The sequence below is a fragment of the Artemia franciscana genome, chromosome 15 (assembly GCF_032884065.1).
Source record: "Artemia franciscana chromosome 15, ASM3288406v1, whole genome shotgun sequence".
Classification (NCBI taxonomy): Eukaryota; Metazoa; Arthropoda; class Branchiopoda; order Anostraca; family Artemiidae; genus Artemia; species Artemia franciscana.
Window position 1 is genome coordinate 16,622,087 of NC_088877.1, and position 26,459 is coordinate 16,648,545.

Sequence of the window (26,459 nt, forward strand, 5' to 3'; positions counted from 1 at the left end):
AGGCAAATTTTTTCCACTCAATGATTTTACTGCTGAAAATGACGTTTTAATTCTCTTTCGTATTTGTTTGGGTAGGCTGTTAAATAGGTTGTCTGATAAAAGCGATATTTGACAGCCAGTATCGGTAGTAGTATAGTAAATTTATTTTCTGGACCTCACATAAAATCAGTTAAATTTACCCCCCTTTCAATGGAATTTGCGCCCCCTCCCCTCATCATTTCTAAGACTTTTTTGCAAATATTTTCTTGTTAAAAATCATGCATTAAATCCATTGGTCCATTTTTTTTACAAGCTATCCACAACTTGATATAAAATCTCGATTTTTGCCACTGTACCATACTACTTCTAGCCCTCTGGTACCTTATGGCAGCCCCTCGTCATTCCTAAGACATTTTCCAGATTTTTGTTTTTTTTCTGTAGGCCACTTCCGAACGTGATACGCAATCTCAATTCACATCGCCGCGTCACACTATGACTGACCCTCTGGCACCCTCTAGTACCTCCCCCCTCCTCCATTCTCTACCTAAATGACCTTAGTCATTTTCCAGATATTTTCTTGTTAAAAATCATATATTAATGTCATTGGTTCATGTTTTTGCAAACCACCACTCCATGATATACCAAGTGCCACACTATGACTGGCCCTCTGGCACCCTCTGGCCCTCATGTTTGACAAGAAAATATCTTTAAAATGTCATGGGAATGATGGAGGGGGTGCTAGAGGGTGCCAGGGGGCCAGTTATGGTGTGACACGGTGACGTGAATAGACATGGTGTATCATAGAGGGTTGGGTTGTGAAAGCATGAACAATGGATTTAATGCACGATTTTTAACAAGAAAATATCTGGAAAACGTCTTAGAAATGATGAAGAGTTGCTAGAGGGTGCTAGAGGGCTAGTCAGTGTGTAGTATGATGGAGTGGAATGACATAGTGTATCACGAAGTGTTGGTTTGCAAAAACACGAGCCATTGGATTTAATGTATGATTTTTAACAAGAAAATATCTGGAAAATGTCTTAGGAATGTTGAAAAGGTGCTAGAGGGTGCCAGAGGGCCAGCCATAGTGTTGCACAGTGACCTGAAATGACATGGTATATAACAGAGAGCTGAGTTGCGAAAACATGAATCAATGGACTTTAAGCATAATTTTTCATTTTTCAACAACAAAATATCTGAAAATATATTAGAAACGATGAGGGGGTTCTAGAGGATGCTAGAGGGCCCGTTACAGTGTGGCACCGTGGCGTGAATTAGTTTTGTGCATCACGTTGGGGGGTGGCTTGCGAAAACACGAATAATTAGATCTAAAACATATATTTTTCAAGAAAATATCTGGGAAAATGTCTTAGGAATGATAAAAGGTATCATTTTAGGTTTAGGTTTTATCATTTTAGGTGGCTTGCAAAAACATAAACCAGTTGATTTAATGCATAATTTTTAACATGAAAATATTTGGAAAATGTCTTAGGAATGATGAAGAGGTACTAAAGGGTGCCAGAGGGCCAGCCATAGTGGTGCACAGTGACGTGAAATGACATGGTGTATCACGGAGAGTCGAGTTGTGAAAACATGAATCAATGGACTTTAAACTTAATTTTTAACAAAAAATATCTAAAAATGTATTAGAAATGATGAGGGGGTTCTAGAGGATGCTAGAGGGGTTGCAAGAACATGAACCAATAGATTTAATGCATATATTTTAAAAAGAAGATATCTGGAAAATGTGTTAGAAATAATGATGGGGTGGTAGAGATTGCCAGAGAGCCAGTCATAGTGTGGCAGGGTTATATGAAATGTTATGGTGTATCGCAAAGGTGTTGAGCTGAGAAAATATGAAGCATTGGATAAAAATCATATTTTTATCATGAAATGCCTGGAAAAGGACAAGAATGATGAGGGGCGTCATAGGGTGCCAGAGAGCTAGTAGTAGTATGGAACAGTGGCGTGAATTGAAATGGTATATCACGTTGGGGGTGGCTTGCAAAAACATGAACCAATAGATTTAATGCATGATTTTTAACAAGAAAATATCTGAAAAGGTCTTAGCAACCATGAGGATTGGCAGAGTGTGCCAGAGGGCCTGTCATAACGTTGCAATATGTGAATTGAAATGGTATATCACGGAGTGTTGGCTTCCGAAAACATAAACCAATAGATCTAATGCATGTTTTTCAACAAGAGAATGTCTATAAAATGTCTTAGGAATGATGAAGGGTGCCATAGTCATCGATGCATTATTTTCAACAAGAAAGTATCTTGAAAATTTCTTAGGAATGACGAAGGATGTCACAGGGTGCTACAGGGCGAGTCATAGTGTGGCAAGCTAGTTTGAATTGACATGGTGTACAACTTTGGGGGTGGCATGCTAAACATATGATCCAATGGATTTGATGGATTATGCTTAACAAGAAAATATCTGGAAAGTGTCTTAGGGATGACGAGGTGTAATAGAAGGCCAGTCATAGTGTGGCACGGTGGTGTGAAACGACGTGTATCACAGAGAATTGGCTTACAAAAACGTGAACCAAAGGATTTAATACATGATTTTTAATAAGAAAATATGAGTAAAATGTCTTACGAATGATGAAAGGGTGCCTAAGGGATAGTAGTAGTGTGGCAGAGTGGCGTGAGTTGATATGGTATATCACGTTTGGGGGTTGCTTTCAAAAACATGAGCCAATGGATTTAGTGTATTGTGTTTAACACAAAACGTCTGGAAAATGCCTTAGGAAAGATGAGGGGTGTTAGAGGGCCGGTCATAGTGTGGTACGTGGAATTACATGTTGTATCACAGAGGGTTGGCTTGTAAAAACATGAGCCAATGGATTTAATACATATTTTTAACAAAAAAATATCTTGAAAATGTCTTTGGAATGATTAGAAGATGCTAGAAGGTGCCAGAGGGTCAGCCGTAGTGTGGCACGGTCGTGTGAATTAAGATGATGTTTGACGTTACGGTTGGCATGCAAAAACATAGACCAATTGAATTAATGCATAATTTTTAACAAGAAAATATCTGGAAAATGTCTTAGGAATGATGAAGAGGTGCTAGAGGGTGCCAGAGGGCCAGCCATAGTGTTGCACAGTGACGTAAAATGGCATGGTGTGTCACGGAGTGTTGAGTTGAAAAACATGAATCAATGGACTTTAAGCATAATTTTTAACAAAAAAAATCTGAAAATCTATTAGAAATGATGAAGGGGCTCTAGAGGATGCTAGAGGACCCGTCACAAAATGGCACCGTAGCGTAAATTAACTTGGTGCATCACGTTGAAGGGTGGCTTGCGAAAACACGAACAATTGGATCTAAATCATATATTTTTCAAGAAAATATCAGGGAGAACGTCTTAGGAATGATAATAGGTATCACAGGAATGCCACGGGCCAGCCACATATTGCCATGGTGGCGTGAATTGCATGGAATAGCATGTTTTACAGATTAAAGTTCAGGTGAGAAAGTATTTTTTCCTGCTGAGAGAGGGACTGAAATCTAAAACTCAGCCAAAGTAACGAGGCATTTTCATTAAGACCTCTCAGAAATACCTCTAAATATCGCTTAAATTTACCTCTAATAACAACTCCCTCCCTGGAATCGCTTGCTCGAGTGGACCAGTCCCATATTGTCATGGTGTTCTGAAGAAGACTTGACTCAAACAAGCGTGGAAATTTTATTAAAACTTCTCAGAAATAACGGAATGGAAAAATGTGTCTCTTTTTTCTTACAGGTGTGTTTAATAGAGCAAAAGAAAGGTGGCATTTTCAAGGAGACCTCTTAGAAATACTTCTTAATATGGCCTAAATTATCTGTAATAACAAGCCCCCCTGGAGCTGCTTGCTAGGAGGTGGGCCAGTCACAATTTGTTATGATGGCGTGATATGCATAGTCTTGGCTCAAAAACGTGGCATTTTCAATAAAACTTCTCAGAAATGACCGACTGCAAAAATATGTTTCTTTTTTTCTTGCAGGTACGTCTAATAGAGCAATAGAAATGAGAAGTTTCAATTAAGACCTCTCAGAAATAACCAAATGCAAAATGGTGTCTTCTGCTACATAAAGAGACTCCTGCTGCATAAAAAGTAATGCTTAAGCCCCCAGTTTGACTAACAAATTTTTGAATACTTTGAGTAAGTTATATCATTCTATAAGAAAACATCTCTAGAAGTTCTCTAAGAAGCACCCCCTCAAAATGTCAGGACCATATCAGGAAGAATCGCCTTGCCTGGGTTTGTTCAGAGTTCATTGATCCTCAACAATGCCTTCGCTAAAACTCTTTTCTCCCTTATGATCACGAGATAATTCACCTGTCTTATTGACGTAGCCTTGGTAACATGGAACAGCAATAGGGATATTATCGATCCAAGCAACTACATTCCTATGATGTATCATAAGGTGGTTTGCACTCAGGGGTAATGGGTATGAAACACATGATTCATAGCTTATCGATCCGAGTAAGAATCCATTGAATTCCATGATTGGGAAACAGCTTATCCCGTAGAAACTATTCCCCAATTCATAATATTAGGAAGGCTTTCATAGTCCAACCGTCTAGCACCCCAATCCATTGAGGGGGAATCCCTGTCGAATCCTGATGAGGACAAAAATCTTTGGAGTATAAAAGTTCCTTGAGAAAAAAAGAAGAATATATTGAAATAAAAATTAAATCCTGATATTTTTTTTTAAATATTATACAACACCCATGTGTGCACCATCGATACGTAACATTTCACTTGGGCCCCACCCTTACGTAACATCCACGTCCGTACCGTCATTATGTAACACCCATGGTGTGCACTGTCATTATGTAACATTCAACCTGTGCCCCCGTCATTACGCAACGTCCCACGTGTGGGCGTAACAAGCAAACCCTATGACGTAGGAGTACTATACCATTACAGGTGTGCAATTATATTGCGCGGTTGCGTATATTAACATTTTATACGAACTAGTAGCTCCAGGCTTACCCCCTATGTGTCTCTAAATAGATTGGCCCATTACTACATCTCTAACTTATCTAGGCCCACTAGCATATCATCACATTTGCAACAATTCTTACACCAGCTCCCTCTGGAGAAGGACAATAGTTGCGTATATCTTTCGAAATGTTGTAATATATTTAAAACGAAAAATAGCACACTACAGCATCAAGAAAATTTCATTCAATAAAAACTAGCCTAAAATTCATGCTTTTTCTGGCCCCAAATATGCTTAAATGTTGCAATGTTAAGAACAGGCAGAAATAAATTTTTAATGCAAAAAAAAGAGAAAAGAAAAACAAAACCCTGACTGACTGACGTTCCATCACAAACAAATACAAAGTTGAAACAATAGAGAAAATCTTTTCAAGGCAGTGGAAATCAATTCTGTATATATTTCAGCCCTATGTCCAAGGGCCGTCTTCAGCACAATACGAGAAAGAGAGAGAGAAAAAAATATGTATATATAAATAAACTTACATTAAAATGCGAAAATTAAAACTAATAATGTTAAAAACTTTTTTAAAACAGCCCTAGCATCCTTACTTCAACGAAGCTCAACCAGGACTCCCAAACTCCCATCGTAATATATTCAGAGAGCGCCACACATATTTACATTTGTTCTCATGTGTTTAGATGAAGGACAATCACCTTTTCAATACGGACAAACAGCGTTAATTCTTATTGATACTTTTTGCTTAAACAAGATTTTTCAAGCATCAATTGCATGGTGACTCCTGAAGACTGCTTCTCATGTGTTTAGATGAAGGATATTCACCTTTTCAATACGGACAAACAGTGTTAATTCTTATTTATACTTTTTGCTTAAACTAGATTTTTCAAGCATCACTTGCATTTTAACTCCTGAAGACTGCTCTCCACTAGAAGGCGAAAATACGTTTCTGATGATGTTAAAGAAAAAAAAACAGATTTCTGGGGGGAAAAATAATGGTATAATTTGAGAGATTTGTCTTTTACCTATCTGGAAAAGCCTCTGTAAGCACTCGAGATGATTTATCTCTCTTTCTTAACCTTCAAAATCCATAATACGTTTCAAATATAACTCAAGAGCTTAAAGATTTCGAAAAACTATTCAAATTGGGGGTCTACAATATGTAATATTCCTTTAGTTATTAGATAAATTGTCACAAAGAGGGTTTGATTTTTAGTCTTTTTTTATGCGGGGGGGGGGGTAACTTACTTAAAATCAATAAATCAGAAAAATCAAAAGTTAAATGGTATACGAAAACTTATAAAGATCTCTTCAAATTTGTAAATTATAAAGATCTTTTCCAAAAATTTTTCAGTTACCTCTGCTTTTTTAGAAAACTTGAGGCTAGTCAGAAATAATGGGCAACATAACCTTTCTTTTTGTGTCTCAATATAAAAGACAGAAACATTAACAAAGAACATCTCGGCCCTAAATGGTACCGATCTAAACACATTGTTAAATTACGGAGTGGCCTACAAAGATTTTTGGCCGCTTCTTACTATACCAATCCTTTCTGTTTTTAGGCCTTGGCTGTTTTCCTAAATGTGACATCCTGGAGTATTATGTCTTTCAGTTGGATTTTCTCAAATTTCGATTCATCATATCTTATTTTGGGTGTCCTTTTCCTGGCTTAATGTGCCGAAGTAAATGAAAGCAGTATTAGATAAATCTGTAAATTGGAGTTGGCTATGAGTTTATTCATAATAAGACCAAGACCTGAGCTACTTAGAACTAGGGGATAGATCTAGAATGGAAGTACACTTATAGTCAATGGAGTCGTAATTGGAAAAAGTGTAACTAGAGGGAGCCCAGGAGCTTGAGAGGTCCATTCAGATACTTATGCAGTGGGGAAGGTACTTGGCACCTTAGTCTCACCTGTCTCATGTTTAAATCCTTACTAACTTTCTGGTGGTGTCTGGGTTTACTTTAGTAATCATCTGGTATAAATAAGCATGTAGCCGAACCGTTCAGATATATAGGTTCTCGTCGGAGGGGGTACAAGTGTCTCTTTAGTATAAGATATGCATTTATTATGCAAAGTCTATATACAAAGGTATGAAAACAAGCACAAGACAAGAACTTGACTGAATTAAATCTGGGGAGGAACTGAAAAAACACTTCAAGAATTCACTTCTAAATGCTTCCCAAGGTCTCGGCCATTAACATTGTCTGAATTCCACTTTTCTGGTATCGTAAACCTAGCATTCATATTTCATATTTCCAGAAGACAAAATATCGTAAAAAGATTTGACCTAAATCCCACTAAGGATAGATTTCTTGTTCTAAGAATTCAATTCAAAAGCTTGCCTATTACTTTTTGTAATAGCTTATAGTATAGTATAGTTTATTTGACACGAAAAACCTACAGAGCCATGGCCACAAAAAACAAAAGGAAAAATTAAAATTCCCACAAAAAATTAAATGAATTTAATTAAGCAATCAAGCAAAACTATTAAAACAAGAAAAACAACAAATAAAAAAGCTAATATAAGCAAAACCGTCATAGAATACCCTCCCGGTAGGACATGCCCACAAGAATAAGCCATGTCTGATTCCTACTAAAAATCATAAACATCATACTAAAACATCATACTAAAAAGACCCACAACAATAGTTTATTACAATTAACTCATTAAATAGATTCCATACAAAAACAATTCCTTGGTAAGAAGTAACAGTGCCCCACAGCCTATATAGACACACAGTTGCACAAACATTTTTCAAAAGCAACACATAGGTATCGTCGCGACATTAATTGGTGCTGCGTCAATACCAGACACCAGAGCCTATGTCAAACGGTTTGTGGTAACGAACTGTAGTAAAGAGCGACCCGGCTCAATAGTAACAGAAACTTTAAAAACGGAATTTTGACACGAATAGTTAAATCAAAAGAATTGCATTTTAATGCTGATTTTAAATATATAAGTTTCATCAAGTTTAGTCTTACCCATCAAAAGTTACGAGCCTGAGAAAGTTTACCTTATTTTCGAAAATAGGGGAAAACACCCCCTAAAAGTCACATAATCTTAACAAAAATAACGTTATCAGATTCAGCGTATCAGAGAACCCTACTGCAGAAGTTTCAAGCTCCTATCTGCAAAAATGTGGAATTTTGCATGTTCTGCCAGAAGACAGATCATGGATGGGTGTTTGTTTGTTTTGTTTTTTTTCCAGGGGTGATCGCATCGACCCAGTGGTCCTAGAAGGTTGCAAGAGGACTCATTCTAACGGAAATGAAAAGTTCTAGTGCCCTTTTTAAGTGACCAAAAATACGGAGGGCACCTAGGCCCCCTCCCACGCTCATTTTTCCCCAAAGTCACCGGATCAAAATTTTGATATAGCCATTCTATTCAGCGTAGTCGAAAATTCAATAACTTAATCCCCCACAGTCCCCGGGGGAGGGGCTGCAAGTTACAAACTTTGTCCATTGTTTACATATAGTAATGGTTATTATGAAGCGTACGGACGTTTTCAGGGGGACTTTATCGCGTTGAGCTGGGGGTCAGTCGGGGGGAGGGGGTTACGTGGGAGGCTCTTTCCATGGAGGAATTTTTCATGAGCGGATAGAATTTCCATGAAGGGGGAGCAGAATTGTCTAGCATTATTTAAAAAAAATGAGAAAATAAATAATCTTTTTCAACTGGAAGTAATGAGCAGCATTGGAACGTAAAACGAATATAAAATATTACGTATATAAGGGGTCTGTCTTCAACACCTTGCTCTTTACGCTACAGCATTTTTAGTAATTTTAACTATTTTTTCTACGGCCTTTGTGAGTCATGGGTCATTCTTAAGGATTTGGGACAAAATCCAAGCTTTAGTGTAAAGAGCGAGGCATTGACGAGGGGGCGAAACCCCTCATATACATAATAAAAATACACAAATATAGAAGTTCATTACGTAAGTTAATTCGTAAAGTACGCAGGTTTATTACTAACAAAAACGTTCGTAAAAAAAAAATCTAGTTGCATTTTTAAGTAGCCAAAAATTGGAGGGCAACTAGGTCTCCTCCCTCACCCCTTTTTTATCAAAATCGTTTGATCAAAACTATGAGAAAGCCATTTAGCAAAAAAAAATATACGAATTTTGTCTTAATTATGTATTGGCGGTGAGCCAAAATCAAAACATGCATTAATTCAACAGCGCTCAGAAATTAAATAAAAAAAAACAAGTTTTTTTTAACTGCAAGTAAGGAGCGACATTACAACTTAAAACGAACAGAAATTATTCCATATTTGAAAGGGGTTATCCCCTTTTCAACACCTCCCTCTTTACGCTAAAGTTTTTTTATTGTTTCAAAAAGTAGAGTTGTGACAAAGAGTCAAACTTTAGCGTAAAGAGAGGGGCGTGGAAAAGGGGACAACCCCTTTCAAATATGGAATAATTTCTGTTCGTTTTAAGTTGTAATGTCGCTCCTTACTTGCAGTTAATAAAAACATGTTTTTTTTTTATTACTTAATGGATACAGAAATTAGTGCTCACAACAGAAATTTCTGTTTTCTCTCGCAGAATAGAGCCAAGATCTTTCCGCGCTGATTGCCTGTGGAATTACCGGAGGTTAACCCCTAGTCTAAATATGTGTGTTGAAATCCTTCTATGGGCAAGATACGACTCCGCGTATCGTTAGTGAAATTGTTTGTAACAAATGAACCTGAAATCCTTTCAATAGTAGTGAAATCTTTCATTAGTTTAATCATGAGCATAGAGGGTGTCTTTTAGTTTATTTTTATTTTATTCTGCCGAAATTTTGCAAGTTTCTAATGTTAGAAGTGCTTACCTATTCATATTTTTTCATGACTTTTCTAATAGCTATCTTGCTTATTTTCTTATTAAACAATAAAAGCGAATGAAATAAATAATAAAAAATAATAACGAAATGAAATAAATAATAAAAATAAATAATAACTGAAAGAAAATAATTGTTCGGTAAAAATGCATTGGGTTCTTTGGTGCCTCAGTCGAGTCTTCTTTTCCTTTTTCAAAAGTCGGCGCAACAACTTGCTAATTTTGTTGCCCAGTAATCTTAGTAGCTTATTTTATATTAATAAGAAATTAAGTAAAAAAACAAGTTTTTTTTAACTGAAAGTAAGGAGCAACATTAAAACTTAAAACGAACAGAAATTACTTCGTATATGAAAGAGGCTGCTTCCTCATCAACGCCCCGCTCTTTACGCTAAAGTTTGACTCTGTCTCTCAATTCTTCTTTTTAAAACAGTAAAAAACTTTAGCGTAAAGAGCGGGGCGTTGATGAGGAAGCAGCCTCTTTCATATACGAAGTAATTTCTGTTCGTTTTAAGTTTTAATGTTGCTCCTTACTTTCAGTTAAAAAAACTTGTTTTTTTTATTTAATTTCTGAACGTTTTTGAATCAATGCATGTTTTGATTTTGGCTCTCCGCAGAGGAATAATTAAAACGAAATTTGCATTTTTTTTTTTTTTTTGGCTAAATGGCTTTCTCATAATTTTGATCGAATGATTTTGAGAAAATAAGAGCGGGGGAGGAAGCCTAGTTGCCCTTCGATTTTTTGGTCAATTAAAAAGGCAACTAAAACTTTTAATTTCTTACGAATATTTTTATTAGTAAAAGATTTACGTAACTTATAAATTAGCTTACGTAAAGAACTTTTGTATTCTCATATTTTTATTACATATATGAGGGGGTTCGCCCCCTTGTCAGATCCTCGCTCTTTACACTAAAGCTTAAATTTTGTCCCAATTCATTAAGAATGACCCCAGAATCACAAAAGCCGTAGAATAAATAGTTGAAATTACTAAAAATACTTTAACGTAAAGAGCGAGGTATTAGGAGGAGGTGAGCCCCTCAAATTGGTAATAATTTCTGTTTTTTTTTAAGTTTTAATGCTGTTCCTTACTTCCAGCTGAAAGAACTTTTTCATATTTATTTTTTCATTGTGTTTTTAAATAATGCTAGTAAATCCTGCGCTCCCTTCATGGAGATTTTCTTCCCCCATGACAAATTATCGATGGAAAGTTCCCCCAGCATATCCCCCTCTTCTCAACCCCTCCCCCAACCAAAAAATCCTCCTGAAAACGCCTGTACACTTCCCAATAACCATTACTATATGTAAGCATTGGTCAAAGTTTGTAACTTGTTGCCCCTCCCATGGGGACTGTGGGGGAGTAAGTCGTCCCCAAAGACATAGTTATAAGGTTTTTCGACTACGCTGAATAAAATGGCTATCTCAGAATTTTGATCCGTTGACTTTGGTAAAATAATTAGCGTGGGAGGGGGCCTAGGTGCCCTCCAATTTTTTGGTCACTTAAAAAGGGCACTAGAACTTTTCATTTCCGTTAGAAGAGCCCTCTTGCAACATTCTAGGACAACTGGGTCGATACGATCACCCCTGGGAAAAAAAAATAAAAATAAACACGCATCCGTGATCTGCCTTCTGGCAAAAAATACAAAATTCCACATTTTTGTAGATAGGAGCTTGAAACTTCTACAGTAGGGTTCTCTGATACGCTGAATCTGATGGTGTGATTTTCGTTAAGATTCTATGACCTCTAGGGGGCGTTTCCCCCTATTTTCTAAAATAACGCAAATTTTCTCAGGCTGGTAACTTTTGATGGGTAGGACTAAACTTGATGAAACTTATATATTTAAAATCAGCATTAAAATGCGATTCTTTTGATGTAGGTATTGGTATCAAAATTCCATTTTTTAGAGTTTTGGTTACTATTGAGCCGGGTCGCTCCTTACTACAGTTCGTTACCACGAACTGTTTGATATATAGATCACGGTCAATCTCATTCTTTAGGGTAGTTTTTATAATGCTTAGTTATTATCAGTAGTAGCCAACGAAATTGGGCAATTTGATAATGTCATATTTATATATGACAATCTAGTATAATTTATTACAATCTATATATATATATATATATATATATATATATATATATATATATATATATATATATATATATATATATATATATATATATATATATAAATATATATATATATATGTATATATATATATATATATATATATATATATATATATATATATAAATTTACTATTTTTTTTGTTACAAATAATATATATTCAAAAAAACACCAGAAAAACAAAAAAAAACACAGAAATACAAAATTAACTAAAAAAACTAAAAAAATGAAAACAACAGAAAAAAATCTAAAAAGAACAAAAAAAACTAAAAAAAAAAACTAGCTGACACCACACTTGTTGCTGGGACGTGCAGCGCCTCAGCAACACGTGTCAGACGGGTTCAGGGGGTGTGGTTTCAGGGGAGTTAGGGGGAGGAGTCAGGGAAGGGGGGTTCTGGGGGGACTAGCTGACACTCCACGTGTTGCTGGGGCGCGCAGTGCCACAGCAACGCGTGGCAGGGGTTAGGTAGTATCCAATAATTATAAATACTTCTGTTATTACTCTGGTCACTTCGGTTAAATGACCGCAATTTGTAAACATGGGTATGATGCAACTCTCGCTTGAATATCAGCAACAATTTCTGGTGGGTTATTGCCTGTAGCGAACGCTGTATCCAAAGAGAAAGGTATTTACCCCCCCCCCCTCTTTAAAGGTCTGCCTAACTCGTAAAAATATAAATTATTAAATAACTTTGTGATGTGTTTTTTTTTTTATTTTATTCTTAAAACCCCCTTAAAAATCCCCCGATAATAATTAAATACATTTTGTAATTTTTTTTAAATTATTGTCCGTAAAACCCCCAGAAAAATATACCCCCGAGTAATATCCTGGAACGGCTCTGCTTGTAACACATTGCACTTTCAATGAGTGCCTTATTGTTTTAAGTTTATGCCTAGGATCTTCCGTTATTTTTAGATAGTTCTGCAGTTTTCTTTGGATGTTATGTATGTTATATGTGACGAATGTCTATTGTTTTTACCTTGATTGACTTTCAATTTTATTTATTATGCTTATTTTTCTAAGAAATAAAATTCAGGAACAGTCGTTAACCGATATAAGTAATATGAAGTGTCCTTCAAACGACTGGCTGAATGAGCTGTGTATATCGAACGGCCAGAAAACACAAATTCTCACGAAACCGCAATACTTGGAGCTAAAAGACAAATTTGAAATATCTGTAAGCAAACAGTTTGTAAAAATCCAATTGGGTGCAAACATGAACTCAAGATGTCAAGTCAATTAAAATCAATAGGCAATCATAGTCTATGTAATTTGTAAAGACATTTGAAAGTATCAAAAAAAAAATTCTCAAATTGACCAATTGATTTCAAGCATTATTCATAATGCCCTACAAATGTCATATTCTCTACACAATTTATTATTTTCTCACACTCCATTGGAAACTTATTAAATTGCATTGGCATTATAAATACTGCCCAGTTATTTGCATTGAGTGTGACACTAACATTGTTTCTGAAATTGGGGATGTCAATTGCTGCTTTAGGAGCTCAGAAAAATCAATAAATTATATTACCATATAGTAAATCCATACTGAATTTGCAAAGTGGGATCATTGTTTGTTAAAAATATTATGCTAGGAAGAAGTAAATCAATGATATAGATCTAAGTGAACAGGGGAAAACTTCACGTTAGTGCATTAACTTCACTCCGATCCCCCCAAGAACCAAAAGCATAAGTTTTATAAAATCAAAATTTACCTTATGTAAAGTTCTATGATTGCTAAAGCGGAAAAGGATTCCCCAGACCTTGAAACCTCCTTAAAAGTTTCCTTGAAATCAAATTAATAAAAAAAAAAACTATTAGAGCTGAAAATACTGTATTATTACTGTTAAAAAGAGTATATGGAGCTTCTTAGCTCTTTATGTGCAGGGATTTATGATCGTGTCTTTAATTTCTTTTTTGCATTGAACTGAATACAAGAATCGGGAAGCTGTTATCCTGACTTTAGATGCCTTTGGGCCCTTAAGCTAGCCAACAGCTACCTTGATTTTAGGTCCCTTAGAGGACCGGCCCAGTTGACCCTCAATACAGAACTCGGACAAATTTAGAATACTAAAACAAAATTGAGAAAGTAAAATCTTAAAAAGCATAAATAGAATCAAAATGTCAAGTAAAAGGGTAATACTTTAAAAAATAGAACAGCTAATGTTCTGTTTTCGATTTTTCAACTCATGGAGTCTGATCTACTGAATAATAATGGGTCAATTTCAGTGAAACATTTTTCTAAAAAAGGAAAACGAGCATTAGGTTTTTTTGACAATATCATCAAGAACTCAGATTGAAAAAAAATTACATATCGAAAAGCATCTTTATGGTGAAAGTCTTAAATACTTTCAGGTTATTAAAGAAGATTTGAGTAAAGAAGTCGTTAATTCTCCCCTACAAGCAGCAGAAATTCTACTTGCACTTTGCTACTTTCCACCACCTTGCGATCGAATTACTGTGACTATACTTCAGGCCCGGAATATAAAGGTAATCAGCACTAAGAGTCAAGGGCTCCATTTGACCTTGAATTTAAAATAAGCTTTGTTGTATTTTCATACAAATAAATTCAAGAAAAACCAAAACCCTCTTGTGTCGTAGATTTTGAGTTTTTTTTGTGTCTCCATTTCAAAAAGTCGGAAAAATCCTCTTCCTACACCAATCCATGAGTTGACACTAATGTTTGAAGTCCAACCCTAACAAAGCACTAGACTTTTTGACTCGTCGGCTAAATTCTATTTAGGTCAAACTAAAGCAAAATTATAAAATTGTGGTATCCTTATCCTAGTAAGAGTTCTAAGCTAAAGCCAATTGTTTCCATGATATAAGGCCCTTTACAAGATATAAGACCCTTGTTTTTGGCTAATAAATATGCTAAGATCTCAAATGTTTTGACAGAAAAAGATTATTTAAAAAAAAGTTCAAGGACTTAAAACACTTTTAGGGTCGGAGGAATTTGTTTCTCAGGCCATTTTAAAGATAGTCAAAGTTCATTCTAATAGTAGTATCCCCTCTCAACCACCTGCAACAGCTCTACCCCTTCGAATCCTAGTACTGCCACTTTTTTTAAGACAAGAACGAACGGAGATTCCACCAATGCTGTCATCATAGCCAAAGTTTTAGATGGCGTTATTTTGAACTATAGTTATAGATGGTGACATGTTCTGTTTTCCAATGACACTTTTTTTAATTTTTAAGCAGCTTTTCCAATGCATTTATGACGTTTTTGTCTTGTGTAAGAATTGATCATGAGACAAGAAATTTTCTATGGTAAAGGAAAGGCGCGTTAGTCAACCGAGCAAACAAGTCATTGATGCTATTATGGTCTGAGGAGTACGTTCTAGGCAGAAGTACGATGCAATCAATGCATTTGTTCCTGGGCTCTAGCCAACTGGTGTAAAGTGTCACTATAGCGTAACAAGTTAATTGCGTAATTGATATTTTGAAAATACTATAAGTGAATTATTTTCGGGAGTCCTTTTTGGTATTATCCGAAGAATATGCATACCAAAGTAATTTGAAATGATTCCTAGGCAGACGTAGTCTTTTTTGCACTCTAATGATACCAGAAACACTGGTTATTTTGATAATGAATTATTTTGGCATCATTCCAATAATATTCATAGAACAGTAATGTGAGATGATTGCTAGGCACACATATTCTTTTTTGTGCTGTAATGGTACCAAACACACTGGTTCTTTTGGAGGTCAATGATTCTTGTTCCGACTCCAAAAATTGTAATGACTAAGGTCGGCCAGGTATCCCGAGCACACTGGTTTTCCATTACCAGGTTTGTACGTGAGATTTAATCTCCATGTTACCTTCAGGGACCTCCGTACCCCCCTCCTACTTTTCACCATCGTAATTTTTTTTTTACCTATTTTTTTTACTTGGAATTTTCTGGGGGACTTAGAAATTTTTTGGAGGAAATGTTTTGCACTTCAATTTTTCCTATTCTTGAGCATAATTTTTTAACTGAAAAAGTTTTTAAACTTTTTTCCACGTCTTAAAATGACATGTAATCATTGGTGGACATGGTTTTTGGATTTTTTAAGCGTCTGTCCCCGAGGCAAACTGTGCTTAGTTATCAACAGTATTGGTTTTATTGAATGTTTTTGATCAATATCGATTGTGAATTGGAAGGATAAATGCATACATCCTTCTTAAAAAGTAAGGATGGAATATTTTAAGATTGTGTCTACATAATAGAGTTGTGTCTACACGTCGTGGCATCGAATGCTCACAAGGATAAATATTTGAACGGTGAAACAAGCGCTAATGGTAACCTTATTAAAAATGTATGCGAGTGCCATCATGGCAGTGAAGGATTAAGTTTCTTTGCAGTACCGAAAAAATCAAATGACGTAGTGGTGGAGATACCAGAGTAAAATTTCCAGAGATGATAGTGCTTAAAGATAATGCAAGCCTAATGCCAATAGTTGATGACGAGGGCCAACAAATAGTGGTAACACTTTACCTGTTTATGAAATATCAGCATCTCTCAGGTCTTACCATTCAACGGAACGTAACAGGAAGAAAAAAGTGTACTCTTCTATCGATGTCATAAACCATATCTTGTCTATGTGTCGCAACTGTTACCTATGTAAAAATAATTTGGTAAAAGACAGTGAAACCAAGAGCAAAATAAGAAAGGCATTGACAGAAGAAATCACCATGGAAATTAAAGACAATTCAGCGAAAAGCAAAGCATCGCTGAACGTTAATAACATCATTGGTAGTTTACCAGCAGATATCATTATTGAAATGAATAATAGCAATGGTGAAAAAGTGAAGACGAAACACTTCATGAAAGTTAGGAAAAATTATAGAATTGTCGTAGCCTTGAATGCTGACAAAGACAAACATTTGAACTGCAAAATGTAGGTGACCGTTGTCACGATAATGAGAGATTAGATTTCTTTAGACTACCGAAGCAATTCAACATTACTGACGTTGGGTATGCTAGAATAAACTTTCCAGAGGTAACACTGCTTAAGGATGATGCATGTCTAAAAGTAATAGTTGACAACGAGGGTCAAGATCTTGCTCACAGTACGGGCTACACGCTACCTATTGATAGATTTTTCCGCCATCTTTCAAGTATAAGTATTCAACCGAAGGGAAAGATACTGCAGGGTTACTACTGCGCCAATGTTACAAATCATGTCTTGTCTCAGTGCCGGAACTATTACCTCTGTAAAAATAATTTGGCAATAGAAAATGAAATATCTTACAAAATAAAAAAAAGTATTGTTAGATAATATCACCAAGAAATTAAAGACAATTCAATGAAAAGCAAAGCATCGGTAGACGTTAATAGCATCATTGAGAGTTTACCATCAAATACCATCATTGAACAGAATAATATCAATGATAAAATTGTGATGAATTTGTAAGTGAAACCACGTTAATGGTCGTATTTGAACCCAAAATAAAATAAGTGACATGTCGAGATAAAAAATGGTAAACTATTTTTTGGAATGGCCTCGAAACACAGAAATCATAAATTACATAGGGACTTAAAATTTTTTGATATTTTTTTTGTGAACAGAAATTTTGAATTTCTGAAATTTCTAAATTTCTAAGAGTGAAGAGACACTCTCTGCCAAGACAATTCCTATTTTGTCTTTACATACGTTTGGAAATGTGACAAGCTCAGTGAATGCACCTTGAATTCATTTTGTTTTTTCTTTGAAGCATCGGCAACATTTTATTCAAAAGGGAAAATGAACGCCACACTTAATGATGCTTTCCCACGTGATTCTTAAAAAAATACTTAATAAGATTTTTCTTTCTTCGATCAAGTTGTACCAACTATTCGAACTGGCTACAAAGGATAGCCTTAGAATTTGCCAAATGTAATTTCGATAATATTTCGATAATTATTATCGATAAGTCATTTCGCAATTAATAGTGTCTAAATTCTTCACATAAAAAAACAGTCAAGCAGGTTTTGGGAAAAGCAAATGGATCAAAAAAGGTAGAGCTGAATGCAGCCAATAGAGAATTTACCAATTATCCAAGGTAATACATCCAAAAAAGTACAATATAACTCTCTTGCGTTAGCGAAAATTAAGCAAAAAAACAACGGGTTTTAAGTTCAATAAAACAGTGAAAAATAAAAATAAAACATCATTTTAATAAAAAAAATATTCGAATATTTTGGTCCCACGTCCGGAACGCTTTCTCATTGGAAATTAACGAAAAAAGAGTCGTTATTCAAAACATAATACACACAAAAACAACAACTAAACACATGAAAAAAAATAAGTAAGAACAATTCACATTATAAATAAACTTCCAGCGTTGATGTTACAACATAGAATAAAACCAAAGCGAAAGTTTATAGTGAAACCATGGGTCACTCTCCTTTCAATATTCAGCGTATAGAGGAGAATATATAAGAAGTGAATACTAGGCTTGCATTATTTTTAAGCACAATCATCTCTGGAAATTTTACTCTGGTATATCCACCACTACGATATTTGATGTTATCGTTACTCAAAGGAAATCTAATCCCTCACTGCCAAGACAACGCTCTCATACATTTCCAAAAGTGTCACTATTAGTGCTTGTTTCATCGTTCAAATATGTGTTTGCGTCAGCATTCACTGCTACGACAGCTCTATCATGCAGACACACTTTCATGAAATATTTCATCTTTTCTTTTTAAAATAAGACGCATGCGTTTGTCCTTCCAGTGCACAATTAATATTGATCGAAAGCATACAATAAACCAAGTACTGCCGATGACCAGGATCTGAGTACCACGGGGACAGCTGCAATAAGAAATCCAAAAATTATTTTCACCAATGATTACATGTCATTTTAAGACATGATAAAAATTGAAAATTTTTTAACTTCAACAAAAATGTAAGTTCAAAAAAAATTCAAGTCAAAAAAAATCTAAGTCCAAAAAAGCAGGGTGGAGGGCGAAAAAGGGGGCTTTAGGACCCCTGGAGAGGAATTTGGGGACCCAAAGTAATGTGTAAGCCCGGTAATGGAAAAATCAGTGGGCTCGGGATCATTACATTACAAAAAGGATATCTGGCCGGCAGTATTTGTTACAATTTTTGGATTCGGAACAAGTGTCATTGACTATCAGAAGAACCAGTGTGTATGGTACCATTAAAGTATAAAAAAGAAATATGTCTGACTAGCAATTATCTCAAATCACTGTGGTATGCATGTTCTCAGAATGACGCCAAAAGTATTGACTATCAAAAGAACCAGTGTGACAAGTACCATTAGAATACGAAAAAAAGCATATATCTGCCTAGCAATTATTTCAAACCACTGTGGTGCGCATATTCTCAAAATAATACCAAAAAAGGAGCCAGGAAATAATTCACTGATTGTATTTACCAGCATCTAATTCCAATTCAGAGATCGATACGGAATGAAGTTTATACAATATAGTGACACTTAACACCAGTTCACTAGCACCGGGAAACAAATGCATTGACTGCCTCCAATTTATTTATGAGAACATAATAGCATCAATGACTTGTTAGCTCAGTTGACTAGCGCATTGTTCTTTTATTATAGGAAGTCTTGGGTCTTATATTCGATTCCTACAATAGAGAAAAATTATATAAATTCATTAGAAAGACGGCTTAGAAGCTAAGATATGTTATAAATAGTATGTCATTCGAAAGAAAATATTACACTATCTATAACTGTAGTCAAAGATAAAGCCATTTATGACTTTGGTTATGTAGATGGTTGCAAGAATCCCTATTCTGTGTGGTCTTAAGAAAGTGTAAGTGGTAATATTTGAAAGGGGATGGCTATTGCAGGACGTAGAGAAGGGATATTACACTTTCTGCTGTGAGTAAGTGGTCTTGAAAATATCATCAATTATTCAAGGTCCTTTCTGGTGGATGAGTCTCTATTTAATCGCTTCTAACTGATATAAATGAAATTTTTGGCCTTTCGATTAAGATAAAACAGATATATGAGCAGAACAACATAAGATCGGAGAAGTAAGATCTTATCAGTAAGAATAGGGCCATAAGTAATTCAAGTTAGTAACAAGTTATAATCAATTTTTGGGGAAAAAGAAACATCATACTTTTAATATGGTACTATATAGGACTAAGGAGCTTAATTTAAAAAATTAGGAGACTTGACAGAAAAAACAGACCAGAATGGTACCATACCAGAATGCAAATTACTATAAAGATTCCTATACTCCTTAACAATTATATAACTATTGTCTTTCTATTTAGCATAATTTCAAGGTCGCTTGTCTTCAGTGGTGCTTCTACTTTTCTTTTCAAAAACTCTGCAAACTTTCGGTGATTGTCTCTGTAGGAAATCGTTGGATGGACCTTGAGACGGGTTGAATTCGGAGGGATTGTTTTGGATTTTGTTACGTTTTTAAGGCGTTCGAGCTATTAAATAATAAAGCACCTCATTCTAAAAGTTTCGAGAACAAACTAAAGTTTAGAGTTTCAAGTGCCAAAAGTCATCCAGGAAAGGAAAGCCGGATTTCGTCGATCATTTTTTGTCAACTTTGCTCCGGCTTCTACCGGAAGTTTGAAAGCAATTCTAAGCCCAGAAACCTATGAAATGTCGTTAATTTTTGGAATGTATGTAGTTGCATTTCCTTCGGGTTTAAAATTTATTTTTACACATTCAACTTTGATCACGCTGTGGCTCACCTGTGTGGAAAGTCACTGCTACCCCTTTTAGCCTGTTTATGAGGGGCTAATCAAACGTCAGTGTGTCTGCAATCATTCCAGCTCGTTTTATTCCTAGTTTTGTTTGAATCGTGGAAGCGAGAATTACTGTTATACAAACAATTTTTGGGTCTGTCTTTGCTTCTTTCAGTAGGCTGAACAGTCTTTTTTAAAGCTACGTTCAAGATTAGCATGGATAAGAAGTATTTTGTGACTTTTCTAAGTTGTGAAACAGTTTATTTCCCCGGTAGTCCGTCGTACTCAAAACTGATTTCTAGTAACCTACGGCTGTTACTGTCTCACCAACGTTAGCACTGAATATTCCTGCCGTTCTTTGCTAATAGCACTTTTTCCTTTAGATTAAGATCAGTCCAGATACAAGCTGGCACAACAAAATAATAAGATTTTTCAGAGGTGATTAAAAATAATGCTAGCAAATCCGGTGCACCTGAAACCCTTGTTTAACGTAGCCTATGCGAAATTAAAAAATACTTGTTAAAAAAGAAAAAAAAATCAATCAAAACTTACCTTTACAAAGCATCATTTCCTTCTTGTAGTTTTTCTACAAAGCAGCATTTTAGCACAAGAAAGTCACGTGTTAGCAGTGACCAAGGCCTTTGGGCTTTCTATAACGTTCGGAACCATGCTGTTTTATTTACAGGGATGGGGAGGGAGATCAAAACTACTTTTTTACGTAGGGTAACTTTTACTTCTTTTCGTATTTGTCCTTAGTCAATATTTTATTTTTTATAAACGCTTTCAAATCTGAAAATGAAATGAACATTTATAAAATCTGCAAATTTAAATACTTTTTTTATTAAATTTAGTTTCAGCTGCAAACTATTTCAAGCATTTTGCACATTTGGGTGACTGTGTACACAATAAACATCACAAGTATATCTACCAAGACTCCGCGATTTGTTGAAAAACTACGTGTAAATTTGACAGGTTGCGCCAAGACTACCAGAGCATTCCCCTCTTATTAATGGCTAATTTTGTCAGCCAAAAATTACCAATTTGGCTTATTATTTCCAGTTTCATTAACGCAGGATAGATACCGAAATAGGGGAAAACATCCAGCATGCTAGACTTATTAAAACCTAGTTATACTGCGGAAATGCAGTCCCTCTTTCTTCGTCTTGTCAGTTCAAAGTCGTCCGGGTAACTAGGTGTCAAAATTATTGATTCCCTGTATCCAAAGTGACACTTCTTACCTCAATGTTATACGAAAGTATGAGTTTTAGCTAATAATAATTGCACAGTTTTCAAGCATGTATATCTAAGCCATACTTTAAGAAAATGGAATCGAAGCCAAAACAGATGGAAGCTTCGAAATAGTATGTGAAAGGTTTTTTGTTGCGATTTTAAGAATAAATCAATTAATTATCCTAACAATGCTAGGACCTAAAGGCCCTAAGCTCTTGACTAAATTAATTACCCTAGTCTTTATTTTTTAAAGGGAACTAATCAATTTAAATAGCTGCATTAGTTCACGAAAAATTTCACAAAATATTCTTCGGATTATTTATGAAGATTCGAAAGTAAGTTATGGAAACGATATTATTCAAAACTTTAAATTTGCTAGTACAGTGCCATTTTACGGTACCAAAACCATTAGCCAATTACTAAGTGGAGAACATGACATCAATCTCCAGTCCCTTCTTCATTTACTTATTAGTAACCCAAATTTCATTTCAGCAGATAGGGTTGAAGTCGATCAAACCCCTCTAGAGTAGTGAGTGGTAAGAAAAGTATAGGACAGTATGAGATGAATCACAAAATAATTTCGCACAAACAGAAAAGAAGTTAAATTTTCAACTGTAGGTGCAAATGCTCTATCGATGATCAAAACTTAAATAAAAAAAAAGTCAAGACGAAATCTAATGGCCCTGTATTCTAAAATTCTGGTCCTGTATTCTTATCCACAATCCATAGTCACTTTTGCACCTTCTGCCTGACCTTCACTAAAAGTAAGAGACCATTTACTTAGTCCTGTGACGAAAAGATTATAAAGAGGGTATATTCACTTCTTTTCTTGTCTGTAAAAAGTTGCTGATTCGAATGGGGGAAAAGGTATTTTCTGTATCTGACAAGCATAATATTTGCTTGAGAGAATTCTATTGTATTTGTAATCCAATTACTTTATCTCAGAAGACGTAAAACTGGGACGAAAATAGTTTTACCAGATAATTCTTTTAATGGCAGAGAAAAGTAGTCACCCTGTGAAAAATGGAAAATTAAACATAAAAGGTAAAGAGCTAATATAAAGTAACACAGCGAAATTTTTAATGATGTTAAAATGTTATACAATCTAATGACATACTTAAAGTTTAAATAAGTTTAATGCCATATGTGATTATTAATAAGTAGCTTCTAACCCCACTTGTCGTTCAACCTAAAATCCGACCAATGAAGACACCTTCAAAACAACAAAAACGGCTTAAACAGCCAGATCCTCCGATTACGGCGACGCTCCATAGTTCTTCACTTTGTTCAACTGGCACATTACCAAACTTGCTGTTTGTTATGTTAAATTTAGACTCTTTTGGCTTCTAATTTATATTGTTTCAGCATTTCATTTGCTTTCGTTTTATGTCAATCCTTCAGGCTGACTGCTTAGCACTTTCCATGCTGGCAAGAATTCCAATATTTCCAATATCAAACTGGTGAAGTAAACTGGAACAGCTCAACACCTGATTACATTTTGCTGCAGAAAGAAGACATAGTAAAACGTTTAGGGTTCAGCTTGAAGTATGTTTTGGACAACACAGCCATGACAAACATGTTAAATCCAAGTTGATCGAATATTAAGTTATCTCTTGGTACACTTATCACCATCGATAATAAGGGTTACCAAGGCCTAAAAAACATGAATGACGATCTTTATGTCATGGTTGAGCACTTTTTGATCCTTCTAATCAGAATGATCAAACGATCTGCTAAGCAAATGATCATATGATCTGCAAATCAGCAATGCTGACAAAATGAGCCCCACAAGATGGTGCTCAGTCAAGGTAAGTAAAAATTCGACGTGCTCTTGCAAGAGTACTACCGTTTCAGTAAATCTGAGCACGGTTTTCGAAACAAGAAAGCAGGTGGCTGACTCATGCTGGACCACTTTGAATACCTATTCTAATGAAATTTTGATTTTGGAAGGATACAAATATCGTTTTTTCTTCTACTCTTCTCTGCCAGTTCTTTATGCTTTTCAAGACTGCCTTGCTTTCAGGTGGGACGAAAATAGGTCTTTTCATAAATGTACTACTACTACTACTACTAATAACTCACTGCAGCACCAAGCCGCCTGAGGCCAACACAGCTACGCACGCTCCTCCTCCAACCTAATCTATTTAAAGCCTCCCTCTTTACACCCTCCCAGGAAGTTCCCATTTCCTTTAAATCCTTATTTATGACATCCTCCCAACCCAGACAAGGACGACCTGCTTTCCGTGTAGCCCCAGACGGTTGGCCAAAAAGGACAATCTTCGGTAATCTGTCATCCTTCATCCGTAGAACGTGGCCTAGCCATCTCAATCTTTCTTTCATTATAGCCCCAGAAAGCGGGATTGAACCACACTTTTCGTACAACCTACTGTTTGAAATACGGTCAGTCAGCCGGGTACCCAGAACAATCCGTAGGCAATTTCTCTGGAAAACATCTAGTAAATTTTCATCTGCTTTTCGGAGTGTCCATGCTTCAGAGCCATATTTGACCACTGTCATCACTGTAGCTTCCAATATTCTAATCTTGGTTTGTAGGCTTATCTTTCTATTCTTCCAAACTTTTTTTAACTGTGAAAAAACACCCTGAGCTTTAGCTATTCTACTTTTAACATCTTCACTGCTCCCACCATCTTTACTAATAATACTACCAAGGTAACTGAAGCTCCCAACCTGATCAATCTTTTCGTTACCTAAGGTCACCTGTTCATCTTCACTTATTCCTAACCTTAGTGACTTAGTCTTCTTAACATTAATTTTCAAGCCGTATCCACTTTTTGGAATGCTCTGAATAAGCAGGCATTGGCTCATGTAAGTAGAAGATGGAATATCTAGAAGGACTTGCCTGCTTGAGTCAGCAGAATTGCTCAAGAGGTCTTATGTCAGTGTGGGAAAGTGGATTCTAAGGTAATCGTTTTAAGAACAAACAATCTGAAATTTTTAGCTGCTCTTTAGCAAAAGCTCTGAACAGCATCCAATACGGAGGCAAAAACACTGCGTAAAACCACTTAAACCTTATATAATATCGTATATGCTCTAAAGGCTGAATAATGTCTTCTTGTATGTAGAGCCTTTTACCCGCCAAGAACAGAACATATACTATTACATTCTAAGCAGCTTACGACTCCTCTTCTCAACTTCTCTCTCTACCCTTTTCTCCTCCTCCCTTTGATTTTGTTTTAGTTATTTACTTTTAATTTTACTTTGGTAATTAATTTTCAGTAGTTAATTTCAGGAGATAAGTCACAGGCACAGAACATTTTACCCGCCAAGAACATAACATCTACTAATGTATTCTAAGCAGCTTACGACTCCTCTTCTCTCGATCCTTTTCTCTTCCTCCCTTTAATTGGTTTCAGTCAGTTACTTCTAATTTATTTTTGACACTTACATTACTTTTTACTTTAGTAATTACTCTATAGCTAATTTCCAGAGACAAGTCACAGTAATTAGTTTAAATTATATCTTTTAATTATAATATCACCAAAAACATTTGTTAAGTGTGTCAGCCGTGCCTTAGAAAAAGATGATTCAACCTAGTTTGTTCCATCACCCTCCTTCTTGAAGGTGCTTTATCTCTTTGAGGGTAGAGCACATTGCAAATTGGCATGCGTACCCTGTTTAATTGTTTTCTCTTTGAAAATGAATACAATTTTTTTCAGTTGTTGGAAAAACAGAAACCAACAATTTTGGCTTGCACATGAATGAAATTTGAGCAACAAATGCGTTTGACTCTAGCATAGTAGGTATGAATATTCCCCACCTAGCGTCTGGAAAAAATCTCGTTTTCTCCATAAAAATAAAAACCTTCTGTCCAGATTTCTAGTGATGTATTATCTACAATAACTAAACTAGTTATAAATTCCCGCTTTTTTATTGCTCGGTTTTACTTAATTATCTTTTTTTTTAATTAATAATTTTTTATTGCAGAGCATTCACAGTGATTCTCCCGACACCTATGTCAAAGTTACACTTTTAAATCAAACGAAAGTAGTGAAATCGAAGAAAACAAATGTAATAAAAGATAGTTCAGAGCCCTGCTATAACGAAAACTTTCAATTTCGCCTCACCACGGAACAGATTGAGCTGGCAAATATAACGGTTTCTGTCCATCAGGCTCATTCGAAACAAAAAGGTAGGATAAACCTCTTACTTTTCTGATGTTAGGAAGAGATGGGATTTCACTGATTGTCAGTTTATTAAATCCTGTTTTTTTTACCTCTAATGCTAAAGTTTTTAATAGAATTTGAGTGTTCAATCAAATTTTATATCACACAGACTTTAATGCACTATTTTTTTAAGGGTTTTTTTCTTAGCAATTTCAGTCTTGCAAGTTTTCAAATGGAAAAGAACTTTTATGAATTTTTACATTTTCCCAACATAAGGTTTCCAAGTGCAATCGTGAATAATAAATTTAAAGATTTACTTAAAGTTTTTGCTAAAGTTTTATTTACTAAAGTTTTATGCAGAGAAAAACTTAAAAAGTAGGGAAATCGTAAATGAATTCCAAATCTCATTATTTAAATTAACACCAGTATTATATACTTATTCTTTTAATTAGAAGAATTTGTGCAGTTCCTAACCATATTTACAGTTAGTTGGTTGATTTCTTCTTATTCGGGTACAAAAGTATACTTTTTAGCAATTTGTGAGACATCATCCGTAAAATGTAGCCTA

General features: G+C 35.3%; 1 protein-coding gene across 1 annotated transcript in view; it reads left to right on the forward strand.

Annotated features, from left to right (window-relative positions):
• LOC136036103 (synaptotagmin-15-like) overlaps positions 1-26,459 on the forward strand; it is a 64,083-nt gene that overhangs the window by 32,519 nt on the left and 5,105 nt on the right. The window contains exons 6-7 of the mRNA XM_065718105.1: positions 14,232-14,366; positions 25,713-25,917. Coding sequence (XP_065574177.1) covers positions 14,232-14,366; positions 25,713-25,917 — 340 coding nt within the window. The remainder of the gene's footprint in view (positions 1-14,231; positions 14,367-25,712; positions 25,918-26,459) is intronic.